The following is a 22,201-nucleotide window of genomic DNA, read 5'->3' on the forward strand; positions in this document are numbered from 1 at the left end:
TAAGTTTCATTTTGTAACTGTTACAGCTTATCAATACAAATGTTTCCACAAAAAAACTTTTACTTTATATAAGTGACTTTACGACAAACACAAAACCACTGTAACACTTAATTTTGACATATTAGTTCATATATTTTCCTTTTAGCATTCACCGATTATTATTAGCTTTGTTTTCATTATTTTGTATTGTTTTTCATTTTCTTTTAAAATTCAGTTCAGTTTTAGTTGAATTAATTACTTAATTACAAACACACTGACTCAGTCACGTAGATATCCAGGTCTCAAACATATAACCAACGCCTCCTCATGCTTGTGTTGACAAAGACTAAAACTAAAGACATTTATTGCGTTTTTATTTTATTTTGTCTTATAAGTACGTAACATCATTTCAGTTTAAGTTAATTAAAATATCTTGCTGTTTAACTGCTAAATGTTCCACTTTCTGGGAGCGTGTGGTGTACAGTCGACTGCATCTGAACAATAACACACAACCCAAAAAAACCACTCAACTAGAAACGGTTCAAACAGCACAGTTGGTTTATTTTGATTTCACAAGCAGACGCTTGTTCCTTATTATTACACAGCTATAATCCACAAAACTGCTGTCAAGTCGATCCAACAGGTTTTCATCTTTTATTTTTTTTTCTCTTTTCTTCTGAGAACTGAGCTGTGGCGTCTGTCGTTTTACATCAACCACACAAAACACTGTTAACACCAAAGGAGCCACAGTTTAACAAGGCTTTAAGACGGTGGATTTAAGATGGCAGACGCTCAGTGACGATGACGTGATCTGGTTTTAATGTGCGACTGACAACGTGAACAGTGTGGCTCCAACAACTCGGTTAAAACAGGTGAATTATCAACATCTGCAGCAGAGTGGCTCAGTGTTGGTACAAAATGCAAGTCAAGTGCAGTGAAAGGAAACAACATCGGATAAAACTCACACATTCACACACACACACACACACACAGCTTTTAAATTCTCTTCACACAAACTAAATGTTTTGTCAGTTAAACCAGGGACGACTTCAACGGTCTCTGGTCGCAAGTTGTTTTTTTAAAAATATCTCATTGCAGCTGGAGGAAATAAACGGGATCTTAAATGTTCCTACAGTAAAAAATATAAAACAATCACACCTGAAAACTAATATAAATAACTACTAGCAAAAGAACCTGATAATTCTAATAGTTTTAAACTTGTTTTTATAGGAAAGTTGAGTCTTTTGGACCAAGAAACAAAGACATTACATTCACCATCCCTGGTAAAAATGACAAAGTGAACTTGTGTGAGTGTAAAGCCTTCGACAGATGAACTAAAATCATCCATCATGAAGCAATAAAAATGGATTTATACAAAATAAAAACAAATGCAGGATCATCAAGTTATAAAGGCTAATAAAACTGCTGCAGTTGAAATACACTATACAGCCAAACCAACTACTTTCCTCATATATTACAATTTATATGATACAAATGTTATGGTTTTAAAGTGAGAGGAGGTTTTTAACACTTTACATTTGCCTTTTGACAAGTAATCACTTTAATTTAGTGAAAAATCTTCATTTATTTTATCTTGATGCTGTCAAAATTCGAATTAATTTCATCAAACATGGTATTTATCATAATAATAATCAATTTTCTATTGTTAGAAACACATTTCACTCGGCTAATACGCTGCAAAAAGGCAGCTGTAAAGTGTTCACACACATAGAAACTGTGGATATTCACGTTTCTACCCATCACCACGTCAATGTAGTTGCTCCAATGAACACTTTTAGTTACAAACCACCTCGACACGGCTAACAGCTAGACTCAGAAACAATCAGGTTGAAATAAACTGTGTGCTTGTTCATCGTGTTACCGCCGTTAACCTTTGAAGACACACACGTACGACAGTGGTACGACGGTTGTACAGCAGGCGAAACGTAGAGCCGCCTGGTAACCACAACATTAACCACTTATTTAGACGTCGATCTGTAATTCACCACACGGACAGACACACTAGACTTTGTTCTCGTGTTGTAGTGAAATCATGTCAACACACACACACACACACACACACACACACACACACATTACAGCCTCTCCCATTTACTTATATGCAGCTTTGGCAGACTATTTTAGTGGCAGTGGGAAAGCAAAGCAGGTGACAGCAGAGATTTTCACTAGTTTTAAAAGTACCGTAACAAAAAAATTCTCCACAACAGTGTTTCAACACTAATGACTAAAGGGCACTGCGATTGACTAAAGAAAGAGGTGGGGGTGTTTTTTTTTTTTTTACAATCATGTCAAGTATTAGTACAACAGCAGGGCGGCACATCACGGGGAAATGTTTCATTCAACATCAGTTGCTAAATATTTCAAAATTGACACCAGTTTTACATTTTTTTTTATCCATTATTTATTTTTTAATCTGCAAGAAAAAAAGCCCTCATGAGAACTCACTATCATACTTACTCATACTTTAAAGGACCAGTGTAAGATTTGTGTACGTTTTTCAAGCTTGTAGGAGAAACTACGGTGGCCGCAAAAGGTCCAATCTAGAGTGTTTGGTTCATTCTACGATAACAAAAACAATAATTCTTATTATCAGGTGATTATATACTGAATAAAAACATACCTGTGAATATTATCTGCCAATAGATCCTCCTAAATGTTACACACCGGACCTTTAAAGGACTCCACAGGTTCAGTTTGGTCCAATGGTTACTTTAATTATCACAGTGTTAATAGACACCGTATGTTAAAGCAGATTCATCTGTAGTTTTTCTGCGTTTTTTTAAATTAAAATTGATCTTAATGGACAAATGAGACAATACTCTTGAAAACTGGTTAGAATTAGTCTCACTTATTATTTAAAGTGCACAATTTTAAAATGTTCTATTTAATGAGTCGAGTCATTAAAAATGTAATTTAAATTTAACTCTCGTTATATACTTTCATTATTAAGAGACCAGTCGACCAAACTCCCTGAAGCCTCTTTTTGAAGCTAAACAAGACCCTTTTTACATTTTCCTGTTTGTGTCCACTGCTTCAGAGAAACTTGTTGCTCTTAAGAGACGAAAAAATCACCTTTCCTCCCTGCACACAGATCTTAACCCGTCCTTCCACTGCATGGTACGACTCGCCTCTACTCACTCTTTTGGTTTCTCCTGGTTAAACCTGGTACCTATCTTTTTAACAGTACCTCAGTGCTGTGACAGTGACGGTGAACTCGAGCAGTGCAGTGGAGAAAGAGAACAGTGAAGTTGTCGATCTGGCAGTAAATGTACAGTGTAGGTTACAGTGCGTCAACCAATAAAGGCCGCAGCTTCCCAAAGTGAAGCTCTGTGTGTTGTTTCCCAACTGCTGGAATAACGACGCTGTGATGATCTGCAGTGGAAAACGAAGTAGAGTCGAGTCGTACCGCGCAGTGGAAACACGGGATTAGAGGGTAAAACATTTATCAGCTTCTAACAATAAACTGTCAACAGGTCAAGGAGTTTACTTTTTTTTTGTCTACTAGACACACAGTGGCTGGTTCATGGCTTTACGGAAACAAAAACACAGTGAGATCCAGACGCCAACGCCGCGAGCAGAGTGACCAATCACATAAAAGTACAGATGTTCTGATCCCTTTTTTTTCTTTGTGTACCGGCCGATAATGAGAGCTGATACATACCACTAAACTTATATGATTGCTGTCATCTTTGTATGGCCTGGCTCAGGTTTAATCCTTTCTCAGAGTAGGACGGGTCATGAATTCACTATCCTGGGTCAACGGGACACTGTTAGGAAGTAGCAAGATTCGATCGGTTTGCAGACGAGCGTACGCGCCAATACCAAATATTTTAGACGGGGGAATTTCCGATAATGGTAACGGAACAACTCTACATAAAAGATCATGTGGGAGGTCACACAGGAGAGGAAGCTGACATATTGGGGCTGATGTGAGAGGAGTTTCAGTTTGTTTTTTAATTCATCATCGTACAGAAAGTGCACTTCTAAAAGTTTAGTGACGTTTTATTCTCTTAAGGGATATTAACTGGTCGACTGGAGAACTGGGAAGGTGTGACTGGGACTGCTCTAGACTGGTTTAAATCTTACCTAAGTGACAGAACCTCTGTATCAGTTGGGTAAGTCTCCTCTAGCTGCGCAAATATCCCCTGCGGTGTTCCTAAGGGTCTATTCTTGGCCCTTTACTGGATCAAGTCCAATATTTCTTTCTATTTTATGCTGACGATACACTATTTTCCACCAGACCCTCTCTCGCCTGTTACCTAACTCACAGCCTGTCTTGCAGCCTCAAGATCTTGGATGTCCAGAAACTTCTTAATGCTGAACAATGTCAAAACTGAGGTGATGGTGTTTCCCAGAGCTTCCTGCGAACCCATGAGGCCAGAAATCACTTGAGACATATCACCAAATCAGCTACGGGTCAAATTAGGAGTATTAGATAATTTCTTTCATTCAGCGATACAAAAACTCTCATTCATGCTTCTGTCTCCAGCAAAAGCTCCACAATAAAACTTCCATTGGGAATCAGACAAGCTTTTAGAACAAATTTTTTTATAAAATGGCTTTAAATTAGTTTATTTTTCTGCTTTATGCTTTTACTCATTTATTCGTAAGATTTTCATTCACTATTCACTTTATCAATGTTTCTATTTACTGCATTGAACTTATTCTAATTTGTAATTGCACCGTGTATTTTGAAGCACTTTGTAAACTTGTTTTGAAAAGTGCTATATAAATAAAGATTATCATCATTTTCATTATTAATATTATTATTATTAACATATCCAAACTGAAGAGAGGTCACAACCAGTGTCAATGCTGGGAGAAAACCCATCCGCACTAGAGAGAAGCCATACTCGTTCAAATTCAGTAGCTTGCACCTCATTTGACCAAAGCCCCCCCACTATCTATATCATGGTCGGCTTTTAACCAGAACACAAACATTTAAATCACTCAAAAGTTTGCAAAATGTGTTAAATAATTTAATCACAAATCAGATTAAAAATAACGCAGGATTTCTTCATTCCTGTAAAGATGAAAGTTTTGAGTGGTTGTTTAGTTTTCTTGTGTTTTAAGTCAGTAAAGGTACCTAAAGGAAGTCAAGATGAACCATTTAATACATCTTCACTTTGATTTATCTAGTAAGTTATAATTAACTTATGTTTTAACAGTGATTTATTTGTTGTGGAATTAACTAACATTTGAAAATGTAGATTGGAAATAGTAGTAAAAATGTCACATATAGTGTCTCTGAGTGACTGAATGTTCAGGTTCAGTCTGAAAGCCGCCCAGAATAGTGATATCACTACGACACTACTGTTTCCAACAACATACCAGCAGTACAAGCGTATCCACACTGGAGAGAAACCATTCTAGTCCTAACGAAGCACCACAGCCAGCACAGGAAGTGTTTTACTCATAGTTTCTTTTAGGTCAGCACAGAAGAGAAATCAGCCAATTTCAGTTCCTTTATCAGCCACCTTAGTTTTTACTACAGAATAGGACCATGAAAGCCCTTTGGGTTACGTGCCAAAGTATAGCTGTGCTTGGATATTTACAGAAACTGCAAAGGTAACAGCTATTGGTATTAATGCTCAGAAAAAGTGCATTACTGTATCACACACAGACTCCATATCGAGCTGTGACAAACAAGCAGTCCCTCCAGGGTTTCCTGGGCTTTTTTTGGGGATTGTTGCAGCCTCAAATGTCTGATTTCACTGCAGATTTTCTATATAATTGCAATTAGTTGTGATTTGTTTTTGTATAATTTGTTAAAAATTAAGGTTAAGTTGTTCCAGTGATTTTCAGGTAAGAACTCTCGAAATGCTCCAAGAAACCAAAAAGGCTTCATCAGGATTATGAGGGTAAATGTGAGACCTTGCGTCGTACGTCTGCATGGTCACAACTACAAACCAGGAAGCGAGTTTGGTGACAGATGACAGGAAACTACAATAATAGGTCAGCTTTTTGGGAAAAGTTGCGGTTATGGACAAAACTGCAACGGCGTGCAGAACTCACAGGGACTGGTTGAATTGTTGTGATCACATATTCCTGGAGGGACCGAATAAGACGAGAGCTTTGTTCCGAAATGTGATTTAAAAAAAAAAAAAAAAACTCCTACTCTGATAAAGTGATTGTAACAGTATTATGTGTATTACAGATGTGAAGCCAAAACATTTTGGAATCAAGGGAAAATCCACTTTTAAAAACAACAAGCTCACCAAAACTATCCAAACCCAATTTAGACACTGCATGTCTTGTCAAGTTATTTCCAGAAGCAGATTTTAGGGTCAGTTCCTCAGAGTAAGAGTGAGGGCTTCTTTCTCGAGTTGCCAATAACTCAGCATCAGACTGCCACCCTGGTCCAAACAATAATCTGCTGTTAGTGGCACAGATTATATTTCCTCTATTGTAGCTTTAAGCAGATATGTGCTCACTTATCTAACTTCAGTGTCAGCAAAATGCATTTTAGTTTTCAACCAAGACGACGAAGAAGAACCTCCCGTGTTACGTCTTTGTGCTTTTTTTCATCAGTGGTACTTTTTTTTTTTTTTTTGGATGGCGAGGAATCGCTTAAACCCCACCACACAAATGTGTTGTGTGTTTATTGGCGTGGTGAGTTAGACAGCGTGACAGGTTCAGGCAGCGAGCACAAGTCCTTTTTCTTTTCCTGCCCCTCAAGTCTGGGGGAGGACAGACCCGTCAAATACTGACCTCCTGTAGACTCAAAAGACGGCTGTTAAAAGTCAAAGTGATCTTATATCGGTTACAACAACATGTGACAAAGTGTTCACAGACAAAAAGAAGCATGAAACCCTTTTTTTAACGCCGTCTTTTAAGCCTGCAGGATGTGAGTGTTTGATGCTCCAGAGACAGACTTTTGGGTGGAGTTTCACTGTGAGGAGACAGCGGGAGGAGGTGGAGGTCATTTCTCCTGCAGCAGGGCGGGGATGTTGATGTTCCAGCCGATGGCCTGCCGGTCGAAGCCGCAGGTGAACAGGTTGCAGGAGGCGTTGTCTTCACACCAGGCGGAGCAGCACACCATACGCCGGTGACCCTGAAGCACGACAGACAACACAGCGACTGTTCAACACTGAGGACGGTGGACATGTTGCGTGACATAATGACAATATACAGACAGACTCACAAATACAATATCTTATGTGCTTTTATTTATAAGTATAATTCAAAATTATTCACTAGACCTGTTTGTCGGTTCAGGTTTTCATGTTTATGATTGTATTTTGTATTTTCAAGTAAAGCACATTGAGTTTCCATGTGATGAAGTGTGCTCTATAAATTAAACTGCCATTAAACTGAGGAGGACAATGATATTTAATACTCATATATATTAAATAAATAAGTTCCATAAGCATGTTGAATGTCCATGACCTATAAAAACATGATGAATAGCCATTTAAAATGTAATGTTTTGAGGATTTTATCACAATATCATATGTAAAGAGGTAAAACGTGAATAGTAAAATAATTTAATGTGTGGAAATAAATGAAAAAGTTGCATAAGAATTCAATTCAAGTTTTTAGTTTGGCCCATATTAACAGCAGTATTAATTAACGGTACATTTCTTCAACCAAACTACATCATAGCAGAGGTGGAGAACACCTGTAACTACTAACATCAATAACAATAAAGTATAAAATGATGTAGATATAAATCTCTACTGTATCAAGTAAAGGCTCAAATTAACCTGATGATCTCTGAAAACTGTGGATTGGTTCAATATATCCACAGTTCACACATTAGCAGACGTATCACCTTTTTGTCAGCTATTAAGGATCTCGACGTTAGAGCAATAACTCAGTGTCATAATGAGGGGAAATGTGCGTGTGTGGAAGCTGTGAGGGGTCAAATCAGAGGCACTCGCTACTCGAGCTGACCGACCTGTCTGTTGCTTCGTGGGAGCCGAGCCAGTCGCACCCCGGACATGTCGAACAGCCGGACCTGCCGATTGTCGTGAGGAAGGGCGATGATTCTCTGGTTCACCGACACGCTGATCCTGGACAGAACAACGGCGAATTTAATGATCATAATTAATCTGCTGCTGTTTAGATCATACATTATGATTATTATTAGATCTAAAATCATAAACAGTTTACTTCCCCTGTGTCACTACCTATTACACATGTATTGCTCAGTTTGTTTACAGCTCACGGACCTGTTGACGGCGGAGTCTGTGCGGATGGTTGCTATGGGCGACCTCATGTTCTTCAGGTCCCACACTTTGACGGTTCGATCGTCGCTCCCAGACACCACGTTGTCTCCCACCGTGAACACAGCAGACGTCACCGTGCTGCCAAAGACCAGAAAGATTCATACTGAAGATAAATGACGGAGGGCAACAACTGGAGTCTGGTTCTGTGGTCAATATGTTTTGTATCGTCGAGAATTAGTAAGTTTTTACCACATCTGTTTAAATAACACAGTTGTAGATGGCAGTATTTTTTATTTAACATTTATTTAGATGAATATTGTTTTATACAGTTGAATTTTCTCATGTGTAGCTGTTACAACTGTTTAATTGCCCCCCTATGGTGCAAATGAAATCAAATTATAGTCTATTTCAGTTTTGTTATGTAATGATAATGATGAATTAAATAAATAAATCAGAAAAACTGAAAACATAACATAAAACATAAAATTATTAATCAATAATCATCTTTATGAGCAAACAAATTTAAGGTTTTAAGAGGATAATGTGTGTGTGTGTGTGTGTGTGTGTGTGTGTGTGTGTGTGTGTGTGTGTGTGTCAGACTGACTCTGTGTGTCCCTGGAACACGTTGACAGAGTGGATGGACGGGTCTCTGAAGTCCCACAGTCTGAAGGTGGTGTCTCTGGATGAGGTGACCACCAGACGCTGGGTGGGATGTGTGCAGCAGTGGGTCAGCTCCTGGTCATGGCCTGAACACACACACAAACACACACACACACACACAGACACACACACGCACATACATACATGTTTAAGCCCAAAGCTTTATAGTAAACACTCATTGAGAACATTGTAGTGTTATAATATTCTCTTCTTCCTACCAGTGAGTGAGTGGACCAGCTCTGAGGTCTCCACGTCATACAGGTTAGCGGCTCGGTCCCAAGAGGCCGTCACAACCTGTTTGCCTCCTACCAGCCAATCGGCAGCGATCACCACGCCCTGATGGCTGCGCAGAGTCGTGGTCGCCACGCGGATAGAAGGACAGTCGTTTGGACCCTCGATCTCGCCATCGGCCTCGTCTTTATCCGAGAAGTCCACGTCGTCTTCGCAGGGAGTCTGCTGCAGGCGGGGAAACAATCAAATTAAAAAGGTCCAAACAACTGTCCAACAAACAGGTCGTAGTTCTGTCGACGCTTACACTGATATCAGCAACAGGCTGTGGAGTAGGCAGCTGCACCATGTATCTCCAGATGTGAGCTGTCTGGTCTCCAGAGGCTGCGGAGGACAGAGACTATCAGAGTCAGGAGAGTGTGTGTGTGAAATGTTCGGGGGTCCACACATCCCCGAGTTGTTGTAGGAGGTAATTAGTAAAGAAGATCTACTGATGTAGGCTGCTACCACAGAGGATTTTAAAAAGGTGTTTGTTTTGGATCATTACCTGTTAGAGCCATCTGTTCAGTGGGGTGGAACTTGATGGAGTTAACTGCAGACAGAAAGATTTAAAACATCATATTAGACGCTGTTGATACAATACTTGTGCTGTAACCCTTCTTTTCCTAATAATGGTCATCATGTTGCCAAACCTAAGGGGTCAGTAACAGTATATAGAGTATGTTTATGTCTTTAAGGTGACTGTGTAGTGTTCAGTGGCATCTAGAGGTGAAGTTACAGATTACAACCAACTGAATACAGCGCAACCTTCAAAGCTTGTAGGAGAAACTGATCTACCTGATCCTTGATGGCCCAAATATTTGAGGAGGCACTTTCCCGTCTCAATGCTCCACAGCATCGCAGTGTGGTCTGTTCGGACACATTATGGACACAAACAAGGGAAAAACATTAGATTTACATTCAACAGTGATTTTATACTGAGTTTCTTAAGTTAAATAAAACATCTCAAAGACAAAACTCACTGTAGGAAGGATGAAAGTGAGTGAAATACCTGCAGACGCAGTACCGAGCACCACAGGTTGTGTCCTGGTGACGCTCAGGTCCCAGATGCCGTCTCTGTGGCCGACATACTCCTTCACCAGCTGGCACACGGCTCTGGACGTGGTTGCTTTGAAACTGGAGACGATCTGACGCCGACATAAAAAACTCACGTTAACACAGAGAGGAAATCACTGCCGCGTGCTGAACCTCACAGGGTTTCTACACATTTTACTTCTCAAAGTGGCCTCTTGTTTGTCTTTTTGTTGTTGGGTATCAAGACTGATTTGTTGATTTTAACATTTCCACTTCTTCCTAAAATCAAATTGATAAAATTGAAGACTGTAAATTGGCATTTTTGGGGAGTAAAGATGATTTTTTATCACCTTTTTTAGTTAAATTAGTGACTTTAAATGCTCAATACTAATGAAATTGCATCAAATCAATAAATCCGTAATCACTTATGTTCTATAAAGGATAGTGTGCCATTTATACCTTAAAGTTTTAGTTCAGATTTTTTGAAGTGGGGCTTGTATGAGGTGTTTATCCATAGTCAGTGTGCTACCAGTGTTACAGTAGATCAGTTCAGAGAAGAAGCTAAGCAACGTATTGCTGTGGACGGGCGCTGCAGCAAAATGTATCTTTGATCAATTTAAGTGTATTTAAGTTATATTTAGAATATTTTCACTGCTTTACCTTGCTGTCAGACCGCACTTACTCACTGGGAACTAAAGGGAATTATATCCATCTATGCTCTCTTCAAAGCCAACAGACTCAGTCTGTCGAGGCAGCGTTAGACCAGCAACTCCTGTGTTTAGTGTAGAAAAGTAACGCACACCAAAGGGTTGCACTGATCACTGGAAATAGTCTTGAGGCTTAAGAAGGCTGGAGGACTGAGACGTGAGTTAAATAATAGAGAAATATAGACATACACTTTTCTCCTACTCTTAAAATTACTGTTTCTGTCAAAGGAGTCTGGTGAAGAGCGATACAGCAGCTTAAATATCAGAAAGGGCTGTCTGATGGTAAAGCGCTGAAAATAAATGAAGGTTTTTGGGGGTGTGCTGACCGCCATCGACTGTAATACACCGACTATGGATAAGTACCTAATTTAACAACATTTCAAGGCCTGGAAATGATCCAGTTTTAATTGTTTAATTGAACAGAGCTGTGTAGGAACCCTGGTCTGATCGAGGGAGAAGCGGGTCAGCAGAACTGAGGAGCTGCTCAGCAGGGTCCTTGAAGTATGCAAGGGATAAGAAGCTTTGGTTGACAACAGCGTTATTCATATAAGTGCTGGGTTTTAAAGAGGTTTTACCAAATAAATAAATAAATAAATAAATAAACTTTATTGGTATTTGTCTTAAGCCTGTCTGAGCACATGCTAGGTGGGAGTTGTTGTATGTATACCCCCCCACATCTGATGCTGCTTGAAAACAAACACCATTAAAGTCAACCCAGATCTGGTATCAACATAAATGCAGACACATTAAGTATCAGTACTGTAAAGTGCATTTATCATACCAGGATTACTATAAATGCAAAAACCGCCAATGAAAAAGGAAAAAGAAATTAATCCAGAAGGGGACGAGAGGGGCAAAAAATAATAAGTCAGGGTGAGGCAGAAGAAATTGATCAGTATTATTATCAGTCGTATCAAAGGTTGTGGTCAAAGTGTTTACATTAAAGATGGGGATGATACAAACTGGACTCTTGGTTCGTTTTGGACACAGACCACTAAATAAGTTCCAACTGAAAGGAAGCAGGAAAGAACGGCGTCATTCATCTGAGAAATAAAGCTACACGTAGAAACAGAGCATCTCCCTCACATCTGTTAAAAAAAGATATCAAATAAATAAAAATAAATAAAAACTGATGCTGAAAGATATGATGAATAATACCATTGCTGAGCATTGTGGGAAGGAGTGGTTGCTGGTTGTTAGCAAGCAGCGCAGCAGTTCTATGCTATAGGAATATAAAACAGCGTAGTTTCTGTTTCATTTACATTCAATGTAACATGAATTTACTACGTTAAGTTACTCTGGATGATCTGATGAATCCAGAACTTCCATATATTATATATATTCTTATATATATTAAAGCAACAGGAACTGGAAGGTTTAAAAAGGAAACGCGAAGCAACGCAAAATAAGCTTAAAAGTAAACTGAGGAGTGAATCTAACGCACCGAGCGGTTAATGCTCTACAAGTTTGTAGCTTCAGTGTGCAGTCTGCCACAGCCACAGCAGGATTTCGCTCATTTTATACTCAATAAATTGAAATATCAAATCAATATATGTGAAAATAAACCTAGTTAATGAAGATAAACTGTTACATTGGCTGATAATAGCTTATTGCAGATATATATTGGTACTGTCTGGCATATACGTCGATCAATAAGTAACAAAAAGGAGAGAAATGCCAAAAATATGTTAATTTACAAACAGTCTTTATTACGTAGTTTGTCCACCAGTTTATTTTTAAAATGTAAAATGTTCTTCCGAGTTCATACTGTGTGTTAAAAAGATCCAACAGAATAAATATTGGTGTTATGTGTAGAGCTGCAACTGATAATTATTTCCACTATTGATTCATCTGCTGATTATTCTCACGATTAATCGTCAAAAAAAAGAAAATCATCACAATTTCCCAGAACCCAAAGTGAATTGCTGCTTTTGTCCCAAAGATTCTTCACTTATTATTATAAATGACAAAGAAAAGCAGCAAATCATCACATTTAAGAAACTGGAACCAGCAAATGTTTTAACATTTTTGTTTAAAATATGGCTAAAATGATTAATTGATTATCAAAATAGTTGGAAACGAATTGTCTTTCGACCGAACTAATTGATTAATCGGCTAATTGTTGCAGCTCTAGTCGCGTGTTTCTATTAAAAGAAATAAATATGGGCCAATATATCTTTATATGTTGTTTTAAACTGTCAAATATCCGTATTAGGATCCACAGTGGAGGCAGAAATGTGTACGAATTCAGAGTTTTCTTGTAATTTGAGAGAATTAATCCTTTAAAAGCCCCCACATCTGATGGATCTCCTTTAACAGGCTAATAAAGGTATCAAGGTGTCGGTGTTAATCTTAAAAACATTTAGAAAATAAAAGCAAAATCCGATATGGCCGAGCAGTTTTCAGCAGACCGCACACACTCTGCCTTCATTGAGCGATGATCTAAAGCAGCCAACAAATGCTCCTCCAACCTTGAGTACTTCACTCATCAAGGCACAAGAAGCATTTTGAGGTAACAGCTGCTTCATGTTAAAAGATGTCTCCGTAGTGTACCATTATGTGAATGCCGACAAAAAGTAGATAGATCAAAACCAAAAGAGGTGCAACAAAAAAAAAAAGCCTGTTAGTGAGATAATAAAGTCGTTTTTGTTGTTGTTGTTTTTTTTTTATCTCACACAGAAACTGATAGAAAAAAGCTCAAACTCCTACATTTGAATGACCATGTCTCTTGGGGAGGGAGTGTCGACCCCCTGGCTGGGCTGTTCATGCATATTGGCACACAAGGGGGAGAAATCAACAAGTTACCCATGAGTCTCCACCCCACAACTCCCAACTGGTTACGCTGAAGTTGCGGGATCCACCTACTCTGGCGTGGCAAGAGTTTGAACGCGGCTACGAGCAAAGAGGTGGAAAAAAGAGAGCAGTTCTTCTCTATTCAACATTCAAAAAGTAAAATAAAAAACATGTGATGGTACACTGACGAACTAGAAAACAGTGAAGCCAAATTACCAATTAAAGCTTTTTTTTTTCAGTCAATGGACAGTTTTCTCAAACCATCTTCAACAGTATAAAATATAAAAACACACACATATTAAAGCAGACTGCCACTTATAATACGTACAACAATGATTTACACATTTCTGGATAATAATTTAAAGAAAACAAACACATAAAACAATATTTACCTTGCTTGTGGAAGCCTTGTAGGTCGTCTTTAGTTTTTGTGACAGCTGGCTGGTGCTATGACTCGCTGCGGATTGTCAGAAAAGACAAAAATAAGCACAAAACAATATTAACAAACAGTTAAAAATAATATTCCACTTTCACTAGATACACGCTGTTAAGGATAGATGTAAACGTACATGAACCTGAAGCGAATGGAGAGTGAAATGTGTCTCACCTTTTGTTTTCAGGGCTCCTTTGGCTAAATCTGCCCCTTCGAAAGTCTGTCCTTCTGCAGCCAAACGGTCGTTGAGCGTTTCGATTTCTCTGCGTACTGAGAGTTAAACGTGGTCGTTAACAAGATAAAACCCACAATATATATATAATATATTTCACAAGCTTTGTAGTAATGTTAGCTTTGACTCTGGGCTTTATATTGGACCGGTGGTGGGTGTCACGACTCGATACTGTGGACAGAGAAGGCACTCATGTGCCCATAAACATGACATCTTTTGGGATTTTGGGAAATCCGACACGTATCCCTCCATAGAAACGCATTTTAATCAGTCAACAGGCAAGAGAGAAAACCTGGGAAGTTACATTACAATCCATTCACTAAACAGCAATAAATAATAAGTCATTTTTGGAGCCTTGTAGCATACTATCTACAGAAATACAGGACTTACATTCCAGGTTTTCTATGTAGAGGTTTTCAAACTCCCTCTCGATCTGACTGAACATGTCCATTAGATTGCTCCTCAGAGACAGAGGCAGTTTGGAGTCCTTTGGGGGAAAGAAAAGGAGAACATGAAACAAACGTGGGTTTATTACAGAGGAGATTGAGGTGTGTGTGTGTGTGTGTGTGTGAGAGGCTGTTTCAGTTCAAATACAGAGGACTAGCTGTAGTGTGTATGTAGAGCTGCAACTATCAACTATTTTCACTATCGATTCGTCTTCCAGTTGGTTTTTTGATTAATAAATAAATAGTTTTCTCTATAAAATGTCAAAAAACTGTGAGAAATACCCGAGGTGGTGGCTTCAAATTCATTGTTTTATCTGCCGACCTCTCAAAAACCCAAATAGATATTCTATTAAGTGACTTTAATGACAAAGCAAAGTTGGCTGGGGCGGAAAAAAGGCATACAGAAGGATGTGAATCTCCTGGCAGTGATATCAAATAATGGTCAGTCTGCTGAAAATAAAAGATTGTGAGCCCTTATTTTAGGCCATTAGACTGTTCTGTAACCTCAACATCAGGGGTTTCATCCAAGAAAGAGCAGATGCACAATAAGGCTTTAAAAAAAAACCACTTTTGGCATCACCAATACAAAGCAGAAGACTCTAAAAACCTTGAAGGAAATAAAGAGTGAACTCCTGTTTCAGAATCAGTAACAGGGTTGAAGAGCACCGGGGATGAGATGGTGTCTACAAACTTTAACCTCCTGGCTTTAAGATTAAAAAAAAATGTAACATTAATGTTCATAAATATTTCATGACCAGAGAAAAAGGACCAGTGTGCAGATTTAGTTCATCTAGTGGTGAGATTGCAGACTGCAACCAACTCGTCTCATCCTCCCCTTCCAAGCTTGTAGGAGAAACTATGGTGGCTCAGAAACTCGAGGCAGTGTTTCATTATTTCAAGTCATTCTAAGGTAACAAAAACACAATCTTATTATCTAATTCTTATTTTTAGGTGAATATACACAAATGAAAACATACCTATGAATATTATATTCCACTTCTGCCAATAGATCCTCCTAAATGTTACAAACAGGACCCTTTAAATGCTATTTTTACTAATTTAAACCCAAAATAAACACTAGATTCTGACGCTGAGTCACAACACATCGGAGTTATTACTGTAGTGAATTCTGCACTCGAGCCACAAACAGTCTTGTTGTGACTCTGCAGCAAAGACACAAACAGGAAGTGGACCATCTCTCTTCACAGTCCAATCATGATGAAACTGCTTTCTGTTGTACCTGAATGCCGTTAGTGTACTCTGCATAACGCACTCTTGCTTGGGCTGAATCGCTGCCCTGCAGCTACAGTATCTAAAGAAAATCAGTCAAGTGTGCTGTTAGCGTCCACTGGCTGATGTTGGCAGCTGAAAGGTTTGTGCCACGGTGCACACAATAACTGCATGGAAAAAAAGGGGGAAGGATGCAGAGTGTAGGGGGGGGAGGTACATTATGACATTCAGTGTGTGTGTTGCACAAGGCCTGGCATACATTGGCAGATTCTGTGAGGAAATCAAGCTCAAGGAACAAGTTATTTGGAGCATTTGCTTGTTGGATTTAGAGTAAGTAAGACAGTTTGACTCTCTAGCAATGTTCATTACACACGGCAAAGACATCCAATTCAACTACAGGACACAACACTGAGGAAAACTGCAGTCAGATCTGATGATAAAACCCATTATTCTTATTTATTTTGTGCATTATGACTATAGGACATGATTTTATTCTCCTCTACCTCCACTGTAGAGATTTGGGAAACACAGACTCTAGCAGACTCAGGAGCCCTGTGCAGTTTCGTGCACGCAGAAAGTCATCTACTAGAAATCTCTGTAGCTGTTGTAGTGAACTGCATGTAGGAGCAGATCTACTTCCTGTGACTCAACTGGCTTATCATTGTGACAAGACACGAAACACAGAGTTTTTTGAGGTGAATGAATGGGCAGTTATTGTGAATTAGCACATTTTTCCACCTCAACAAAGCGTGAACACTTTTAAAATTGTGGATGGAAACACAGTCGGAAGAAGGAATATAAACATGTAGAAATCTGGAAATGCAGCAAACAATTGCACAAATGTTCAAATTTACAGAGGCAGAGAAAACTTAAAATGCCGGTAAGTAAACTGTCCGATAAACAAGCTCATTGACAGTCACGTGATCTTGGGTTACAAGCATGGATGTAGAAAGAGAAGTGGATACAGCGGCGTTGGAGGCGGCGCTCTGTTCAATCCTGTGAAAGCTGCTCAGTGGCACAGAAATTACCCGGATGAATACATACTGTGCATCCTCTATGGGTCACCGTGGCACAGAGACTTATGCTGGCCGAGCCGGCTAACTTAAGCCGGTTTAACCCTCCATTAACTTGAATGGGGGATAAATACTTTTAATCTTATCGGACTGAATGGATCAAATTCTGATAGTGAAACAAGTCTTTTTTCGCAGCGGCTGTGATGAAAATATATCCAGCTGCTTCTTTCCCAATGTAACCTTAAAGGAAAAAGGGTTTTTTGGGCATCAAGTGACGGACGCCACTGCTGTAATTACACAGGTCGGCCACTGCGTCACACTACCTTGGAGAGTGTTTACAAGATTTATTTGTAACCAAACTGTACGAATGTTAACTCCACTTAAGTGTAGCAAAAGAAAACCTACTGTAGGTTTGCAAAGATCACAAATAAATTCCAAGGCACTCTCTTTTAAACGCCGTGCAGTGACAATAAATCTTTTAATAGTTTAAAAGAGAGTGCCTTTGAGTTTATTTGTGATTTTTGTGTCCTCAATTCAAACAAACCTCAAATTGAAGCACTCCTACCCAAATCTTTTATTCGTTTACTGCAGTTGAACCCTAAATGTTGCTGGAATATCTAGAATATCACACTTATTTTAAAGGGGAAAGGATTAAACCGATTCTAAATCACTTTCAGAACCACCACACGACACGTCCTCTAAATACTAAATCAAAACCTAAAACTACACCAAAACCTACACAAGTAAGGTCTAAAAAACTATTTGGGGGAGTCACACTAGACACCTGAAACTTACCTCCATTCTCATGAAGGATTCCAGATTATCAGAGGACTGGGATCAAAAGGGACCAGAGTGAAAAAACAAGAAGTCATGAGGAAGGGATTACACTGTTCGGTTCGGTTACAACTCGCCAAAATCCAGAAAAACTCAAGTGTACGTCGCGAGAACTTCCTCTAAAACATCGACAGAAATATTCATGATTAATAGCAGCTTTCTAAATATCTAGAAAAGTAAGAGTTAATCGTTTTATCCACAATATTAGGTACGTAGGACAAGTTACAGGACTTCTGCACAGCAAACATTTCACTGCAGGAGGAGTTCAGCCATCATTAATCTTATTATTTACACCTGTGTTTTTCCATCTGTGAGGAAAAAATGTCTATTTCTGTATGAAAATAACACCTCATTTATCAACAGGCGGCTGAGCGCTGGGAATAGAAACTGAGGTTTAATGTGCAAATACTCTTACTGCACAATACCCCTGGAATAATATACCTTAATGTTGATGTATATCAGGTGAGGTTCAGTGTTTTAACTGTGACGCAGACACAGAATTAATGGAAAAAGCTGTAATTTAACTGGTTGTTGAAGCTGTTACAGACAAACACACAGGTGTATTAATGAAAGCTATTTTACTTGCTGCTTCGCTGTCACTGTTATTCCACCTGTGTTTTTCCAGCTTTGAAAAGTCCCAATTTCTGCTGTGCAAACAAGTTTATTCTGCTTCCTTTCAAACTTTAATATTTTGTGATCTCAAGCCACAGTCCTGTTACTGTTTCTGCTAATTCAAGTTTAATTTTAACCATAAAAAGCTGAAACTTTCTTCCAGATGAGGGCACAAAAAAACCCCAAACACAACATTAAAAAACTTCAAATAAAAATATAAAGAGCATCAAAAAAAAACCCTGAATGCAATTAAGTTTATGAGTTTGAATCCAAATAAAGAACATGTGGTAAAGTTTATTAGAGATAATAATAAAACATACTGCTGACACTGAGACACGAGCTGAGTCCAACCTCTTATTCGGTGTTTAATTATGAACAAACAATTGAATTTCCATTAAAGAAAATAACAAAAATGTTCGTGTATGCCGTTGAAATCGGGAAAAAACAATCGCAATCGGTGCATCTCTAAAAAAAACCCCAAAAGATCTATATTTTTAAAAAGTACATTTAAAAGAAGCAATAAAAGGTGACTAACTGACTATGATATCATGTATCGAGGCTCAGGTGAGGACAACCTTAATCCTCTGTATTGTTTATCTTATAACAACAAAAAAAGGAGCATAAAACAGCCAGTTTCACACACGAATCTCAGTTTACTCCGAGTACTACAGTGTAACGTCTTCTGTGTAATCTAAAATACTCGAGTTTATCGGGTTTGGAGAAAAGAAACCACCTTCCCGGCCTGATGAATAACTAATACTGAGTATTAGTTTCTGTTTAAAACGCTGAAGTACTTTTTAATCAGCTCATTTAAAATGATAAATTACTAAACGAGACGAGCAGACCTCGTGGTTGATTTCCAGCCGAGAGGTCACCATAAAGAACTTTAAGTGTGATTCATGTCGTACGTATTTGCAGGTAAAATCTGAGAGTAAAGACACGATTGATCCTTTTTCTCTCGGTTTCTCTCGTCCAATAATTAACTCCAGTGTTTACCCAGCATCCCCGGAGTAATCCAGTTCTGTACTAGTGAGGCCCAGTATAAGAAAGTTGAAACCGATCCACCTGAGCGAAGCACAAATGCCTAAGCCTGTTACGAATCCGCCTGTTTGAACCACAGTTAAAATAACCTCGCAGCAATCATGGAGTAATAGCGGCAACGCTTAAGCCAGCAACAATATAAACCATTATGTGCCCTCTAAATGGGTGCATTAAAACCTAATTGGCTTAGGCTTACAACTAGAGTGCTTATGGGCGCTGACAGCAACAGCAGGTCAGCGAGCTAATGATGACAGACAGACAAGCGCTGACTGTTTAAATACTTTCTTTCTTTGTGGGGTTTTCTGTGTGTGAGTCGTCACCTGTCCCTCCAGCATGTCTCTCTGCAGGCCGGAGCGATCCTGCTCGGTGCTGTTGGTCCTGCGGATCGACAGGCTGTGAGACTTCCTCTTCTGCTTGGCCTGGCGGGCGGCGGCGCTGCTCCCGCTCTCCACCGGCATCCCTCCGTCCAAAACCCTGACGTTAACCACAGTCTGACAAGCACAAAATCATAAGAGAAAAGAGACGGTAACCGAAGGGTCGAGAGAACGACTCCTGGCTGAAATAAGCTGCTACGCTCAGTGGAAAGCGTGAGACGGCTGTGTGGCGTTTGGCAGCTTCAACGTGTTAACGTGTGAAATGACAAAGTGAACCAGTGTGAAACAAGAGTGTTGTTGAGCAGCCGGGTCCAAGAAACCCTCAGTGGGGCCCCCGAAGGTGAAACATGAGGGATTACTGCGACAGAAACTGAGAAGTGTGCAGCAATAACAACCTTTTAATAACCTTTTCTTCCCGTTTCCTGTAACAGAAAACGGACGGACAATATGGATTACTGAGGAGACCGTCTTCATCTTCTGCTAACAGCATCACTTCATCTAGTTAATGTTCATCGTATTGGACTGTATGTTAATGGAAGCTGCAACCGGCATCTTAAAGAGGCGTTTAAATAATTCAGCAAGGCTGCAACTGATTAATCTGTCAATTATATTTTCTATTAAAATGATTTTAATAGTCAATAAGACGTCCTTGGAAGCACGATTCAATTAATGTATTGTTTTTTTTAAATGTATGATTGATATAAAAACGTATAAAAGTAGTAAATCGTCATATTTAAAGAGGTGGAAACTGTAAATACCTCCAATCATTCTCATTTTCTCTGTTAAATCAATCAGAAAAATGTCTTTAAATATCTTGTTTTGTCCACAACCCAAACAACCATCACAGCGGACTAAAGAAAACCTGAATATTCACAGTTTTCTTACTAACAATTACTCATTGCAGCTCAAACTGGTTACCAAAATTATTTCATGATTGTATTTCAGGGAGAACTGAGACACTTGGTATTTTCCTGTGTGAGCAAATAAAGTTTGTTTATAGTTTATCACGACTCAAAACATGAAAAACAACTCCCACAATAGTGATTTTAAAAGCCTGTAGGTCTTCTTATTGTGATTCCCCACAAAGCCAGTCATTGTTATGGATGCTTATATCCCAGTAATGACACAAAAAAGGTCTCTGGAAACACACAAAACCAGCCTGTCAACCAATAAAACACAGTACAGCCTCTGTGCATCCATTAATGTATGAAATAAATAATATAAAAGGGGTATAAGTGGTTTGTTTGGTATCTGTCAGACAGCTCGGTTCCTCTTACTGGCAGCGAGCTAACATTATGTGGAGGGGAAAAACACGTAATAACAAGATAAATACATAGATATAATAATAAACACAATCCCGTGGCTGTAAGTGAGCGTTAACTCTAGTAAGTCTAGACAATGTTAGCCTCTCAACGCAGCTTTAAGCTACCGTTATCCTCCTCCTCCTCCTCCTCCTCCTCCTCCTCTCCAACATTAGCTGCTGCTAGCTAATCGGCTAACGGCGACACAGCCGTCCCGAAACAACGACCCCCCCAAACTTACCAGAAAAAAAGTCAAATACAAAGTTTTATTCCGGGGAAATTGTGGGTAAATGAAGTGTCGCCCCTTGTGTCATTTTTTTTCAGTGGGGGAGAAAAGTGGCGCAGGTTTCTTTCGTCCACAATCCGTGTTGACAGTTGACGAAGCTCCGCTACGTGAGGAGAAAAGATAACGAAGCCAATTCCGGCACGGGGTTTTTCACAATAAAAGCTTTGCGAGCTTCAAAACCCATACCCCATTCAAAATTTGTTAGGTTTCTTGTTTTCTTGTGTATTTACACACGCTAGCACCCAAAAAGATTAACTTTAAAATGTTTTTTTGTTAATGTATGATCTTCCTGTAAATTCGGCTTATTAAAAGCTAGTAAAAAGGATTAAAATTAGGAAAATATTCATAGGGTGGAAGAACTTGCAAACAATCACATAACAATATTTGCTTGGAAAAGACCCAAAATCAAGAGATTTTAACTCAAAAATATTACATTATTGCAGCACATTAGTAAAGCATTGAATAGAAATATCTAAAGGTGGCATTTAAGTCAAATACATGTCTCTTTCAGTGGAGTTAAGCCCATTGCAACAGATCATTAGTTTTTTTTAAACAAGTAATTTAATTGAATGTGTTAAATGTGAAAGCATTTGACACCGAACTGGGTTATTGTTATAGTAGATATTAAAATTAAAACTTTAATATTTTCTTTTGACCACTTGTACAACATGTTAAAGCCCATGAACCCCACACAGGGTTATTGTTTTTAGTAATTCTGGCTCATTAGATCTCTGCTCAGGTTGGAGCTTTGATGGGAATTTATTAA

General features: G+C 38.9%; 2 protein-coding genes across 13 annotated transcripts in view; one reads left to right on the plus strand and one right to left on the minus strand.

The window, feature by feature from the left end:
• The window catches only part of LOC127354955 (E3 ubiquitin/ISG15 ligase TRIM25-like), a 207,835-nt gene that overhangs the window by 64,922 nt on the left and 120,712 nt on the right, over positions 1 to 22,201 (plus strand). The window lies entirely within an intron of this gene.
• LOC127356342 (WD repeat-containing protein 37) lies at positions 520 to 21,567 on the minus strand. 3 transcript variants are annotated; one of them, XM_051388134.1, is made up of 14 exons: positions 21,391 to 21,567; positions 19,795 to 19,965; positions 14,689 to 14,785; positions 14,241 to 14,336; positions 14,026 to 14,090; positions 10,111 to 10,246; positions 9,897 to 9,968; positions 9,607 to 9,651; positions 9,367 to 9,443; positions 9,050 to 9,284; positions 8,776 to 8,917; positions 8,175 to 8,309; positions 7,901 to 8,015; positions 520 to 7,054 (listed from the first exon to the last, which is right to left on the minus strand). In XM_051388134.1, exons 2-14 carry the CDS (start codon positions 19,930 to 19,932, stop codon positions 6,923 to 6,925), a joined length of 1,485 nt encoding a protein of 494 aa, XP_051244094.1. In that variant the 5' UTR covers positions 19,933 to 19,965; positions 21,391 to 21,567; the 3' UTR covers positions 520 to 6,922. The 3 variants fall into 3 exon arrangements, with proteins under 3 accessions (XP_051244094.1, XP_051244013.1, XP_051244180.1); XM_051388053.1 differs by having other exon boundaries at positions 9,050 to 9,287; XM_051388220.1 differs by lacking the exons at positions 19,795 to 19,965; positions 21,391 to 21,567 and adding an exon at positions 17,783 to 17,803 and having other exon boundaries at positions 9,050 to 9,287.

This window comes from Dicentrarchus labrax, unplaced genomic scaffold (genome assembly GCF_905237075.1).
Source record: "Dicentrarchus labrax unplaced genomic scaffold, dlabrax2021, whole genome shotgun sequence".
Taxonomy (NCBI): Eukaryota; Metazoa; Chordata; class Actinopteri; family Moronidae; genus Dicentrarchus; species Dicentrarchus labrax.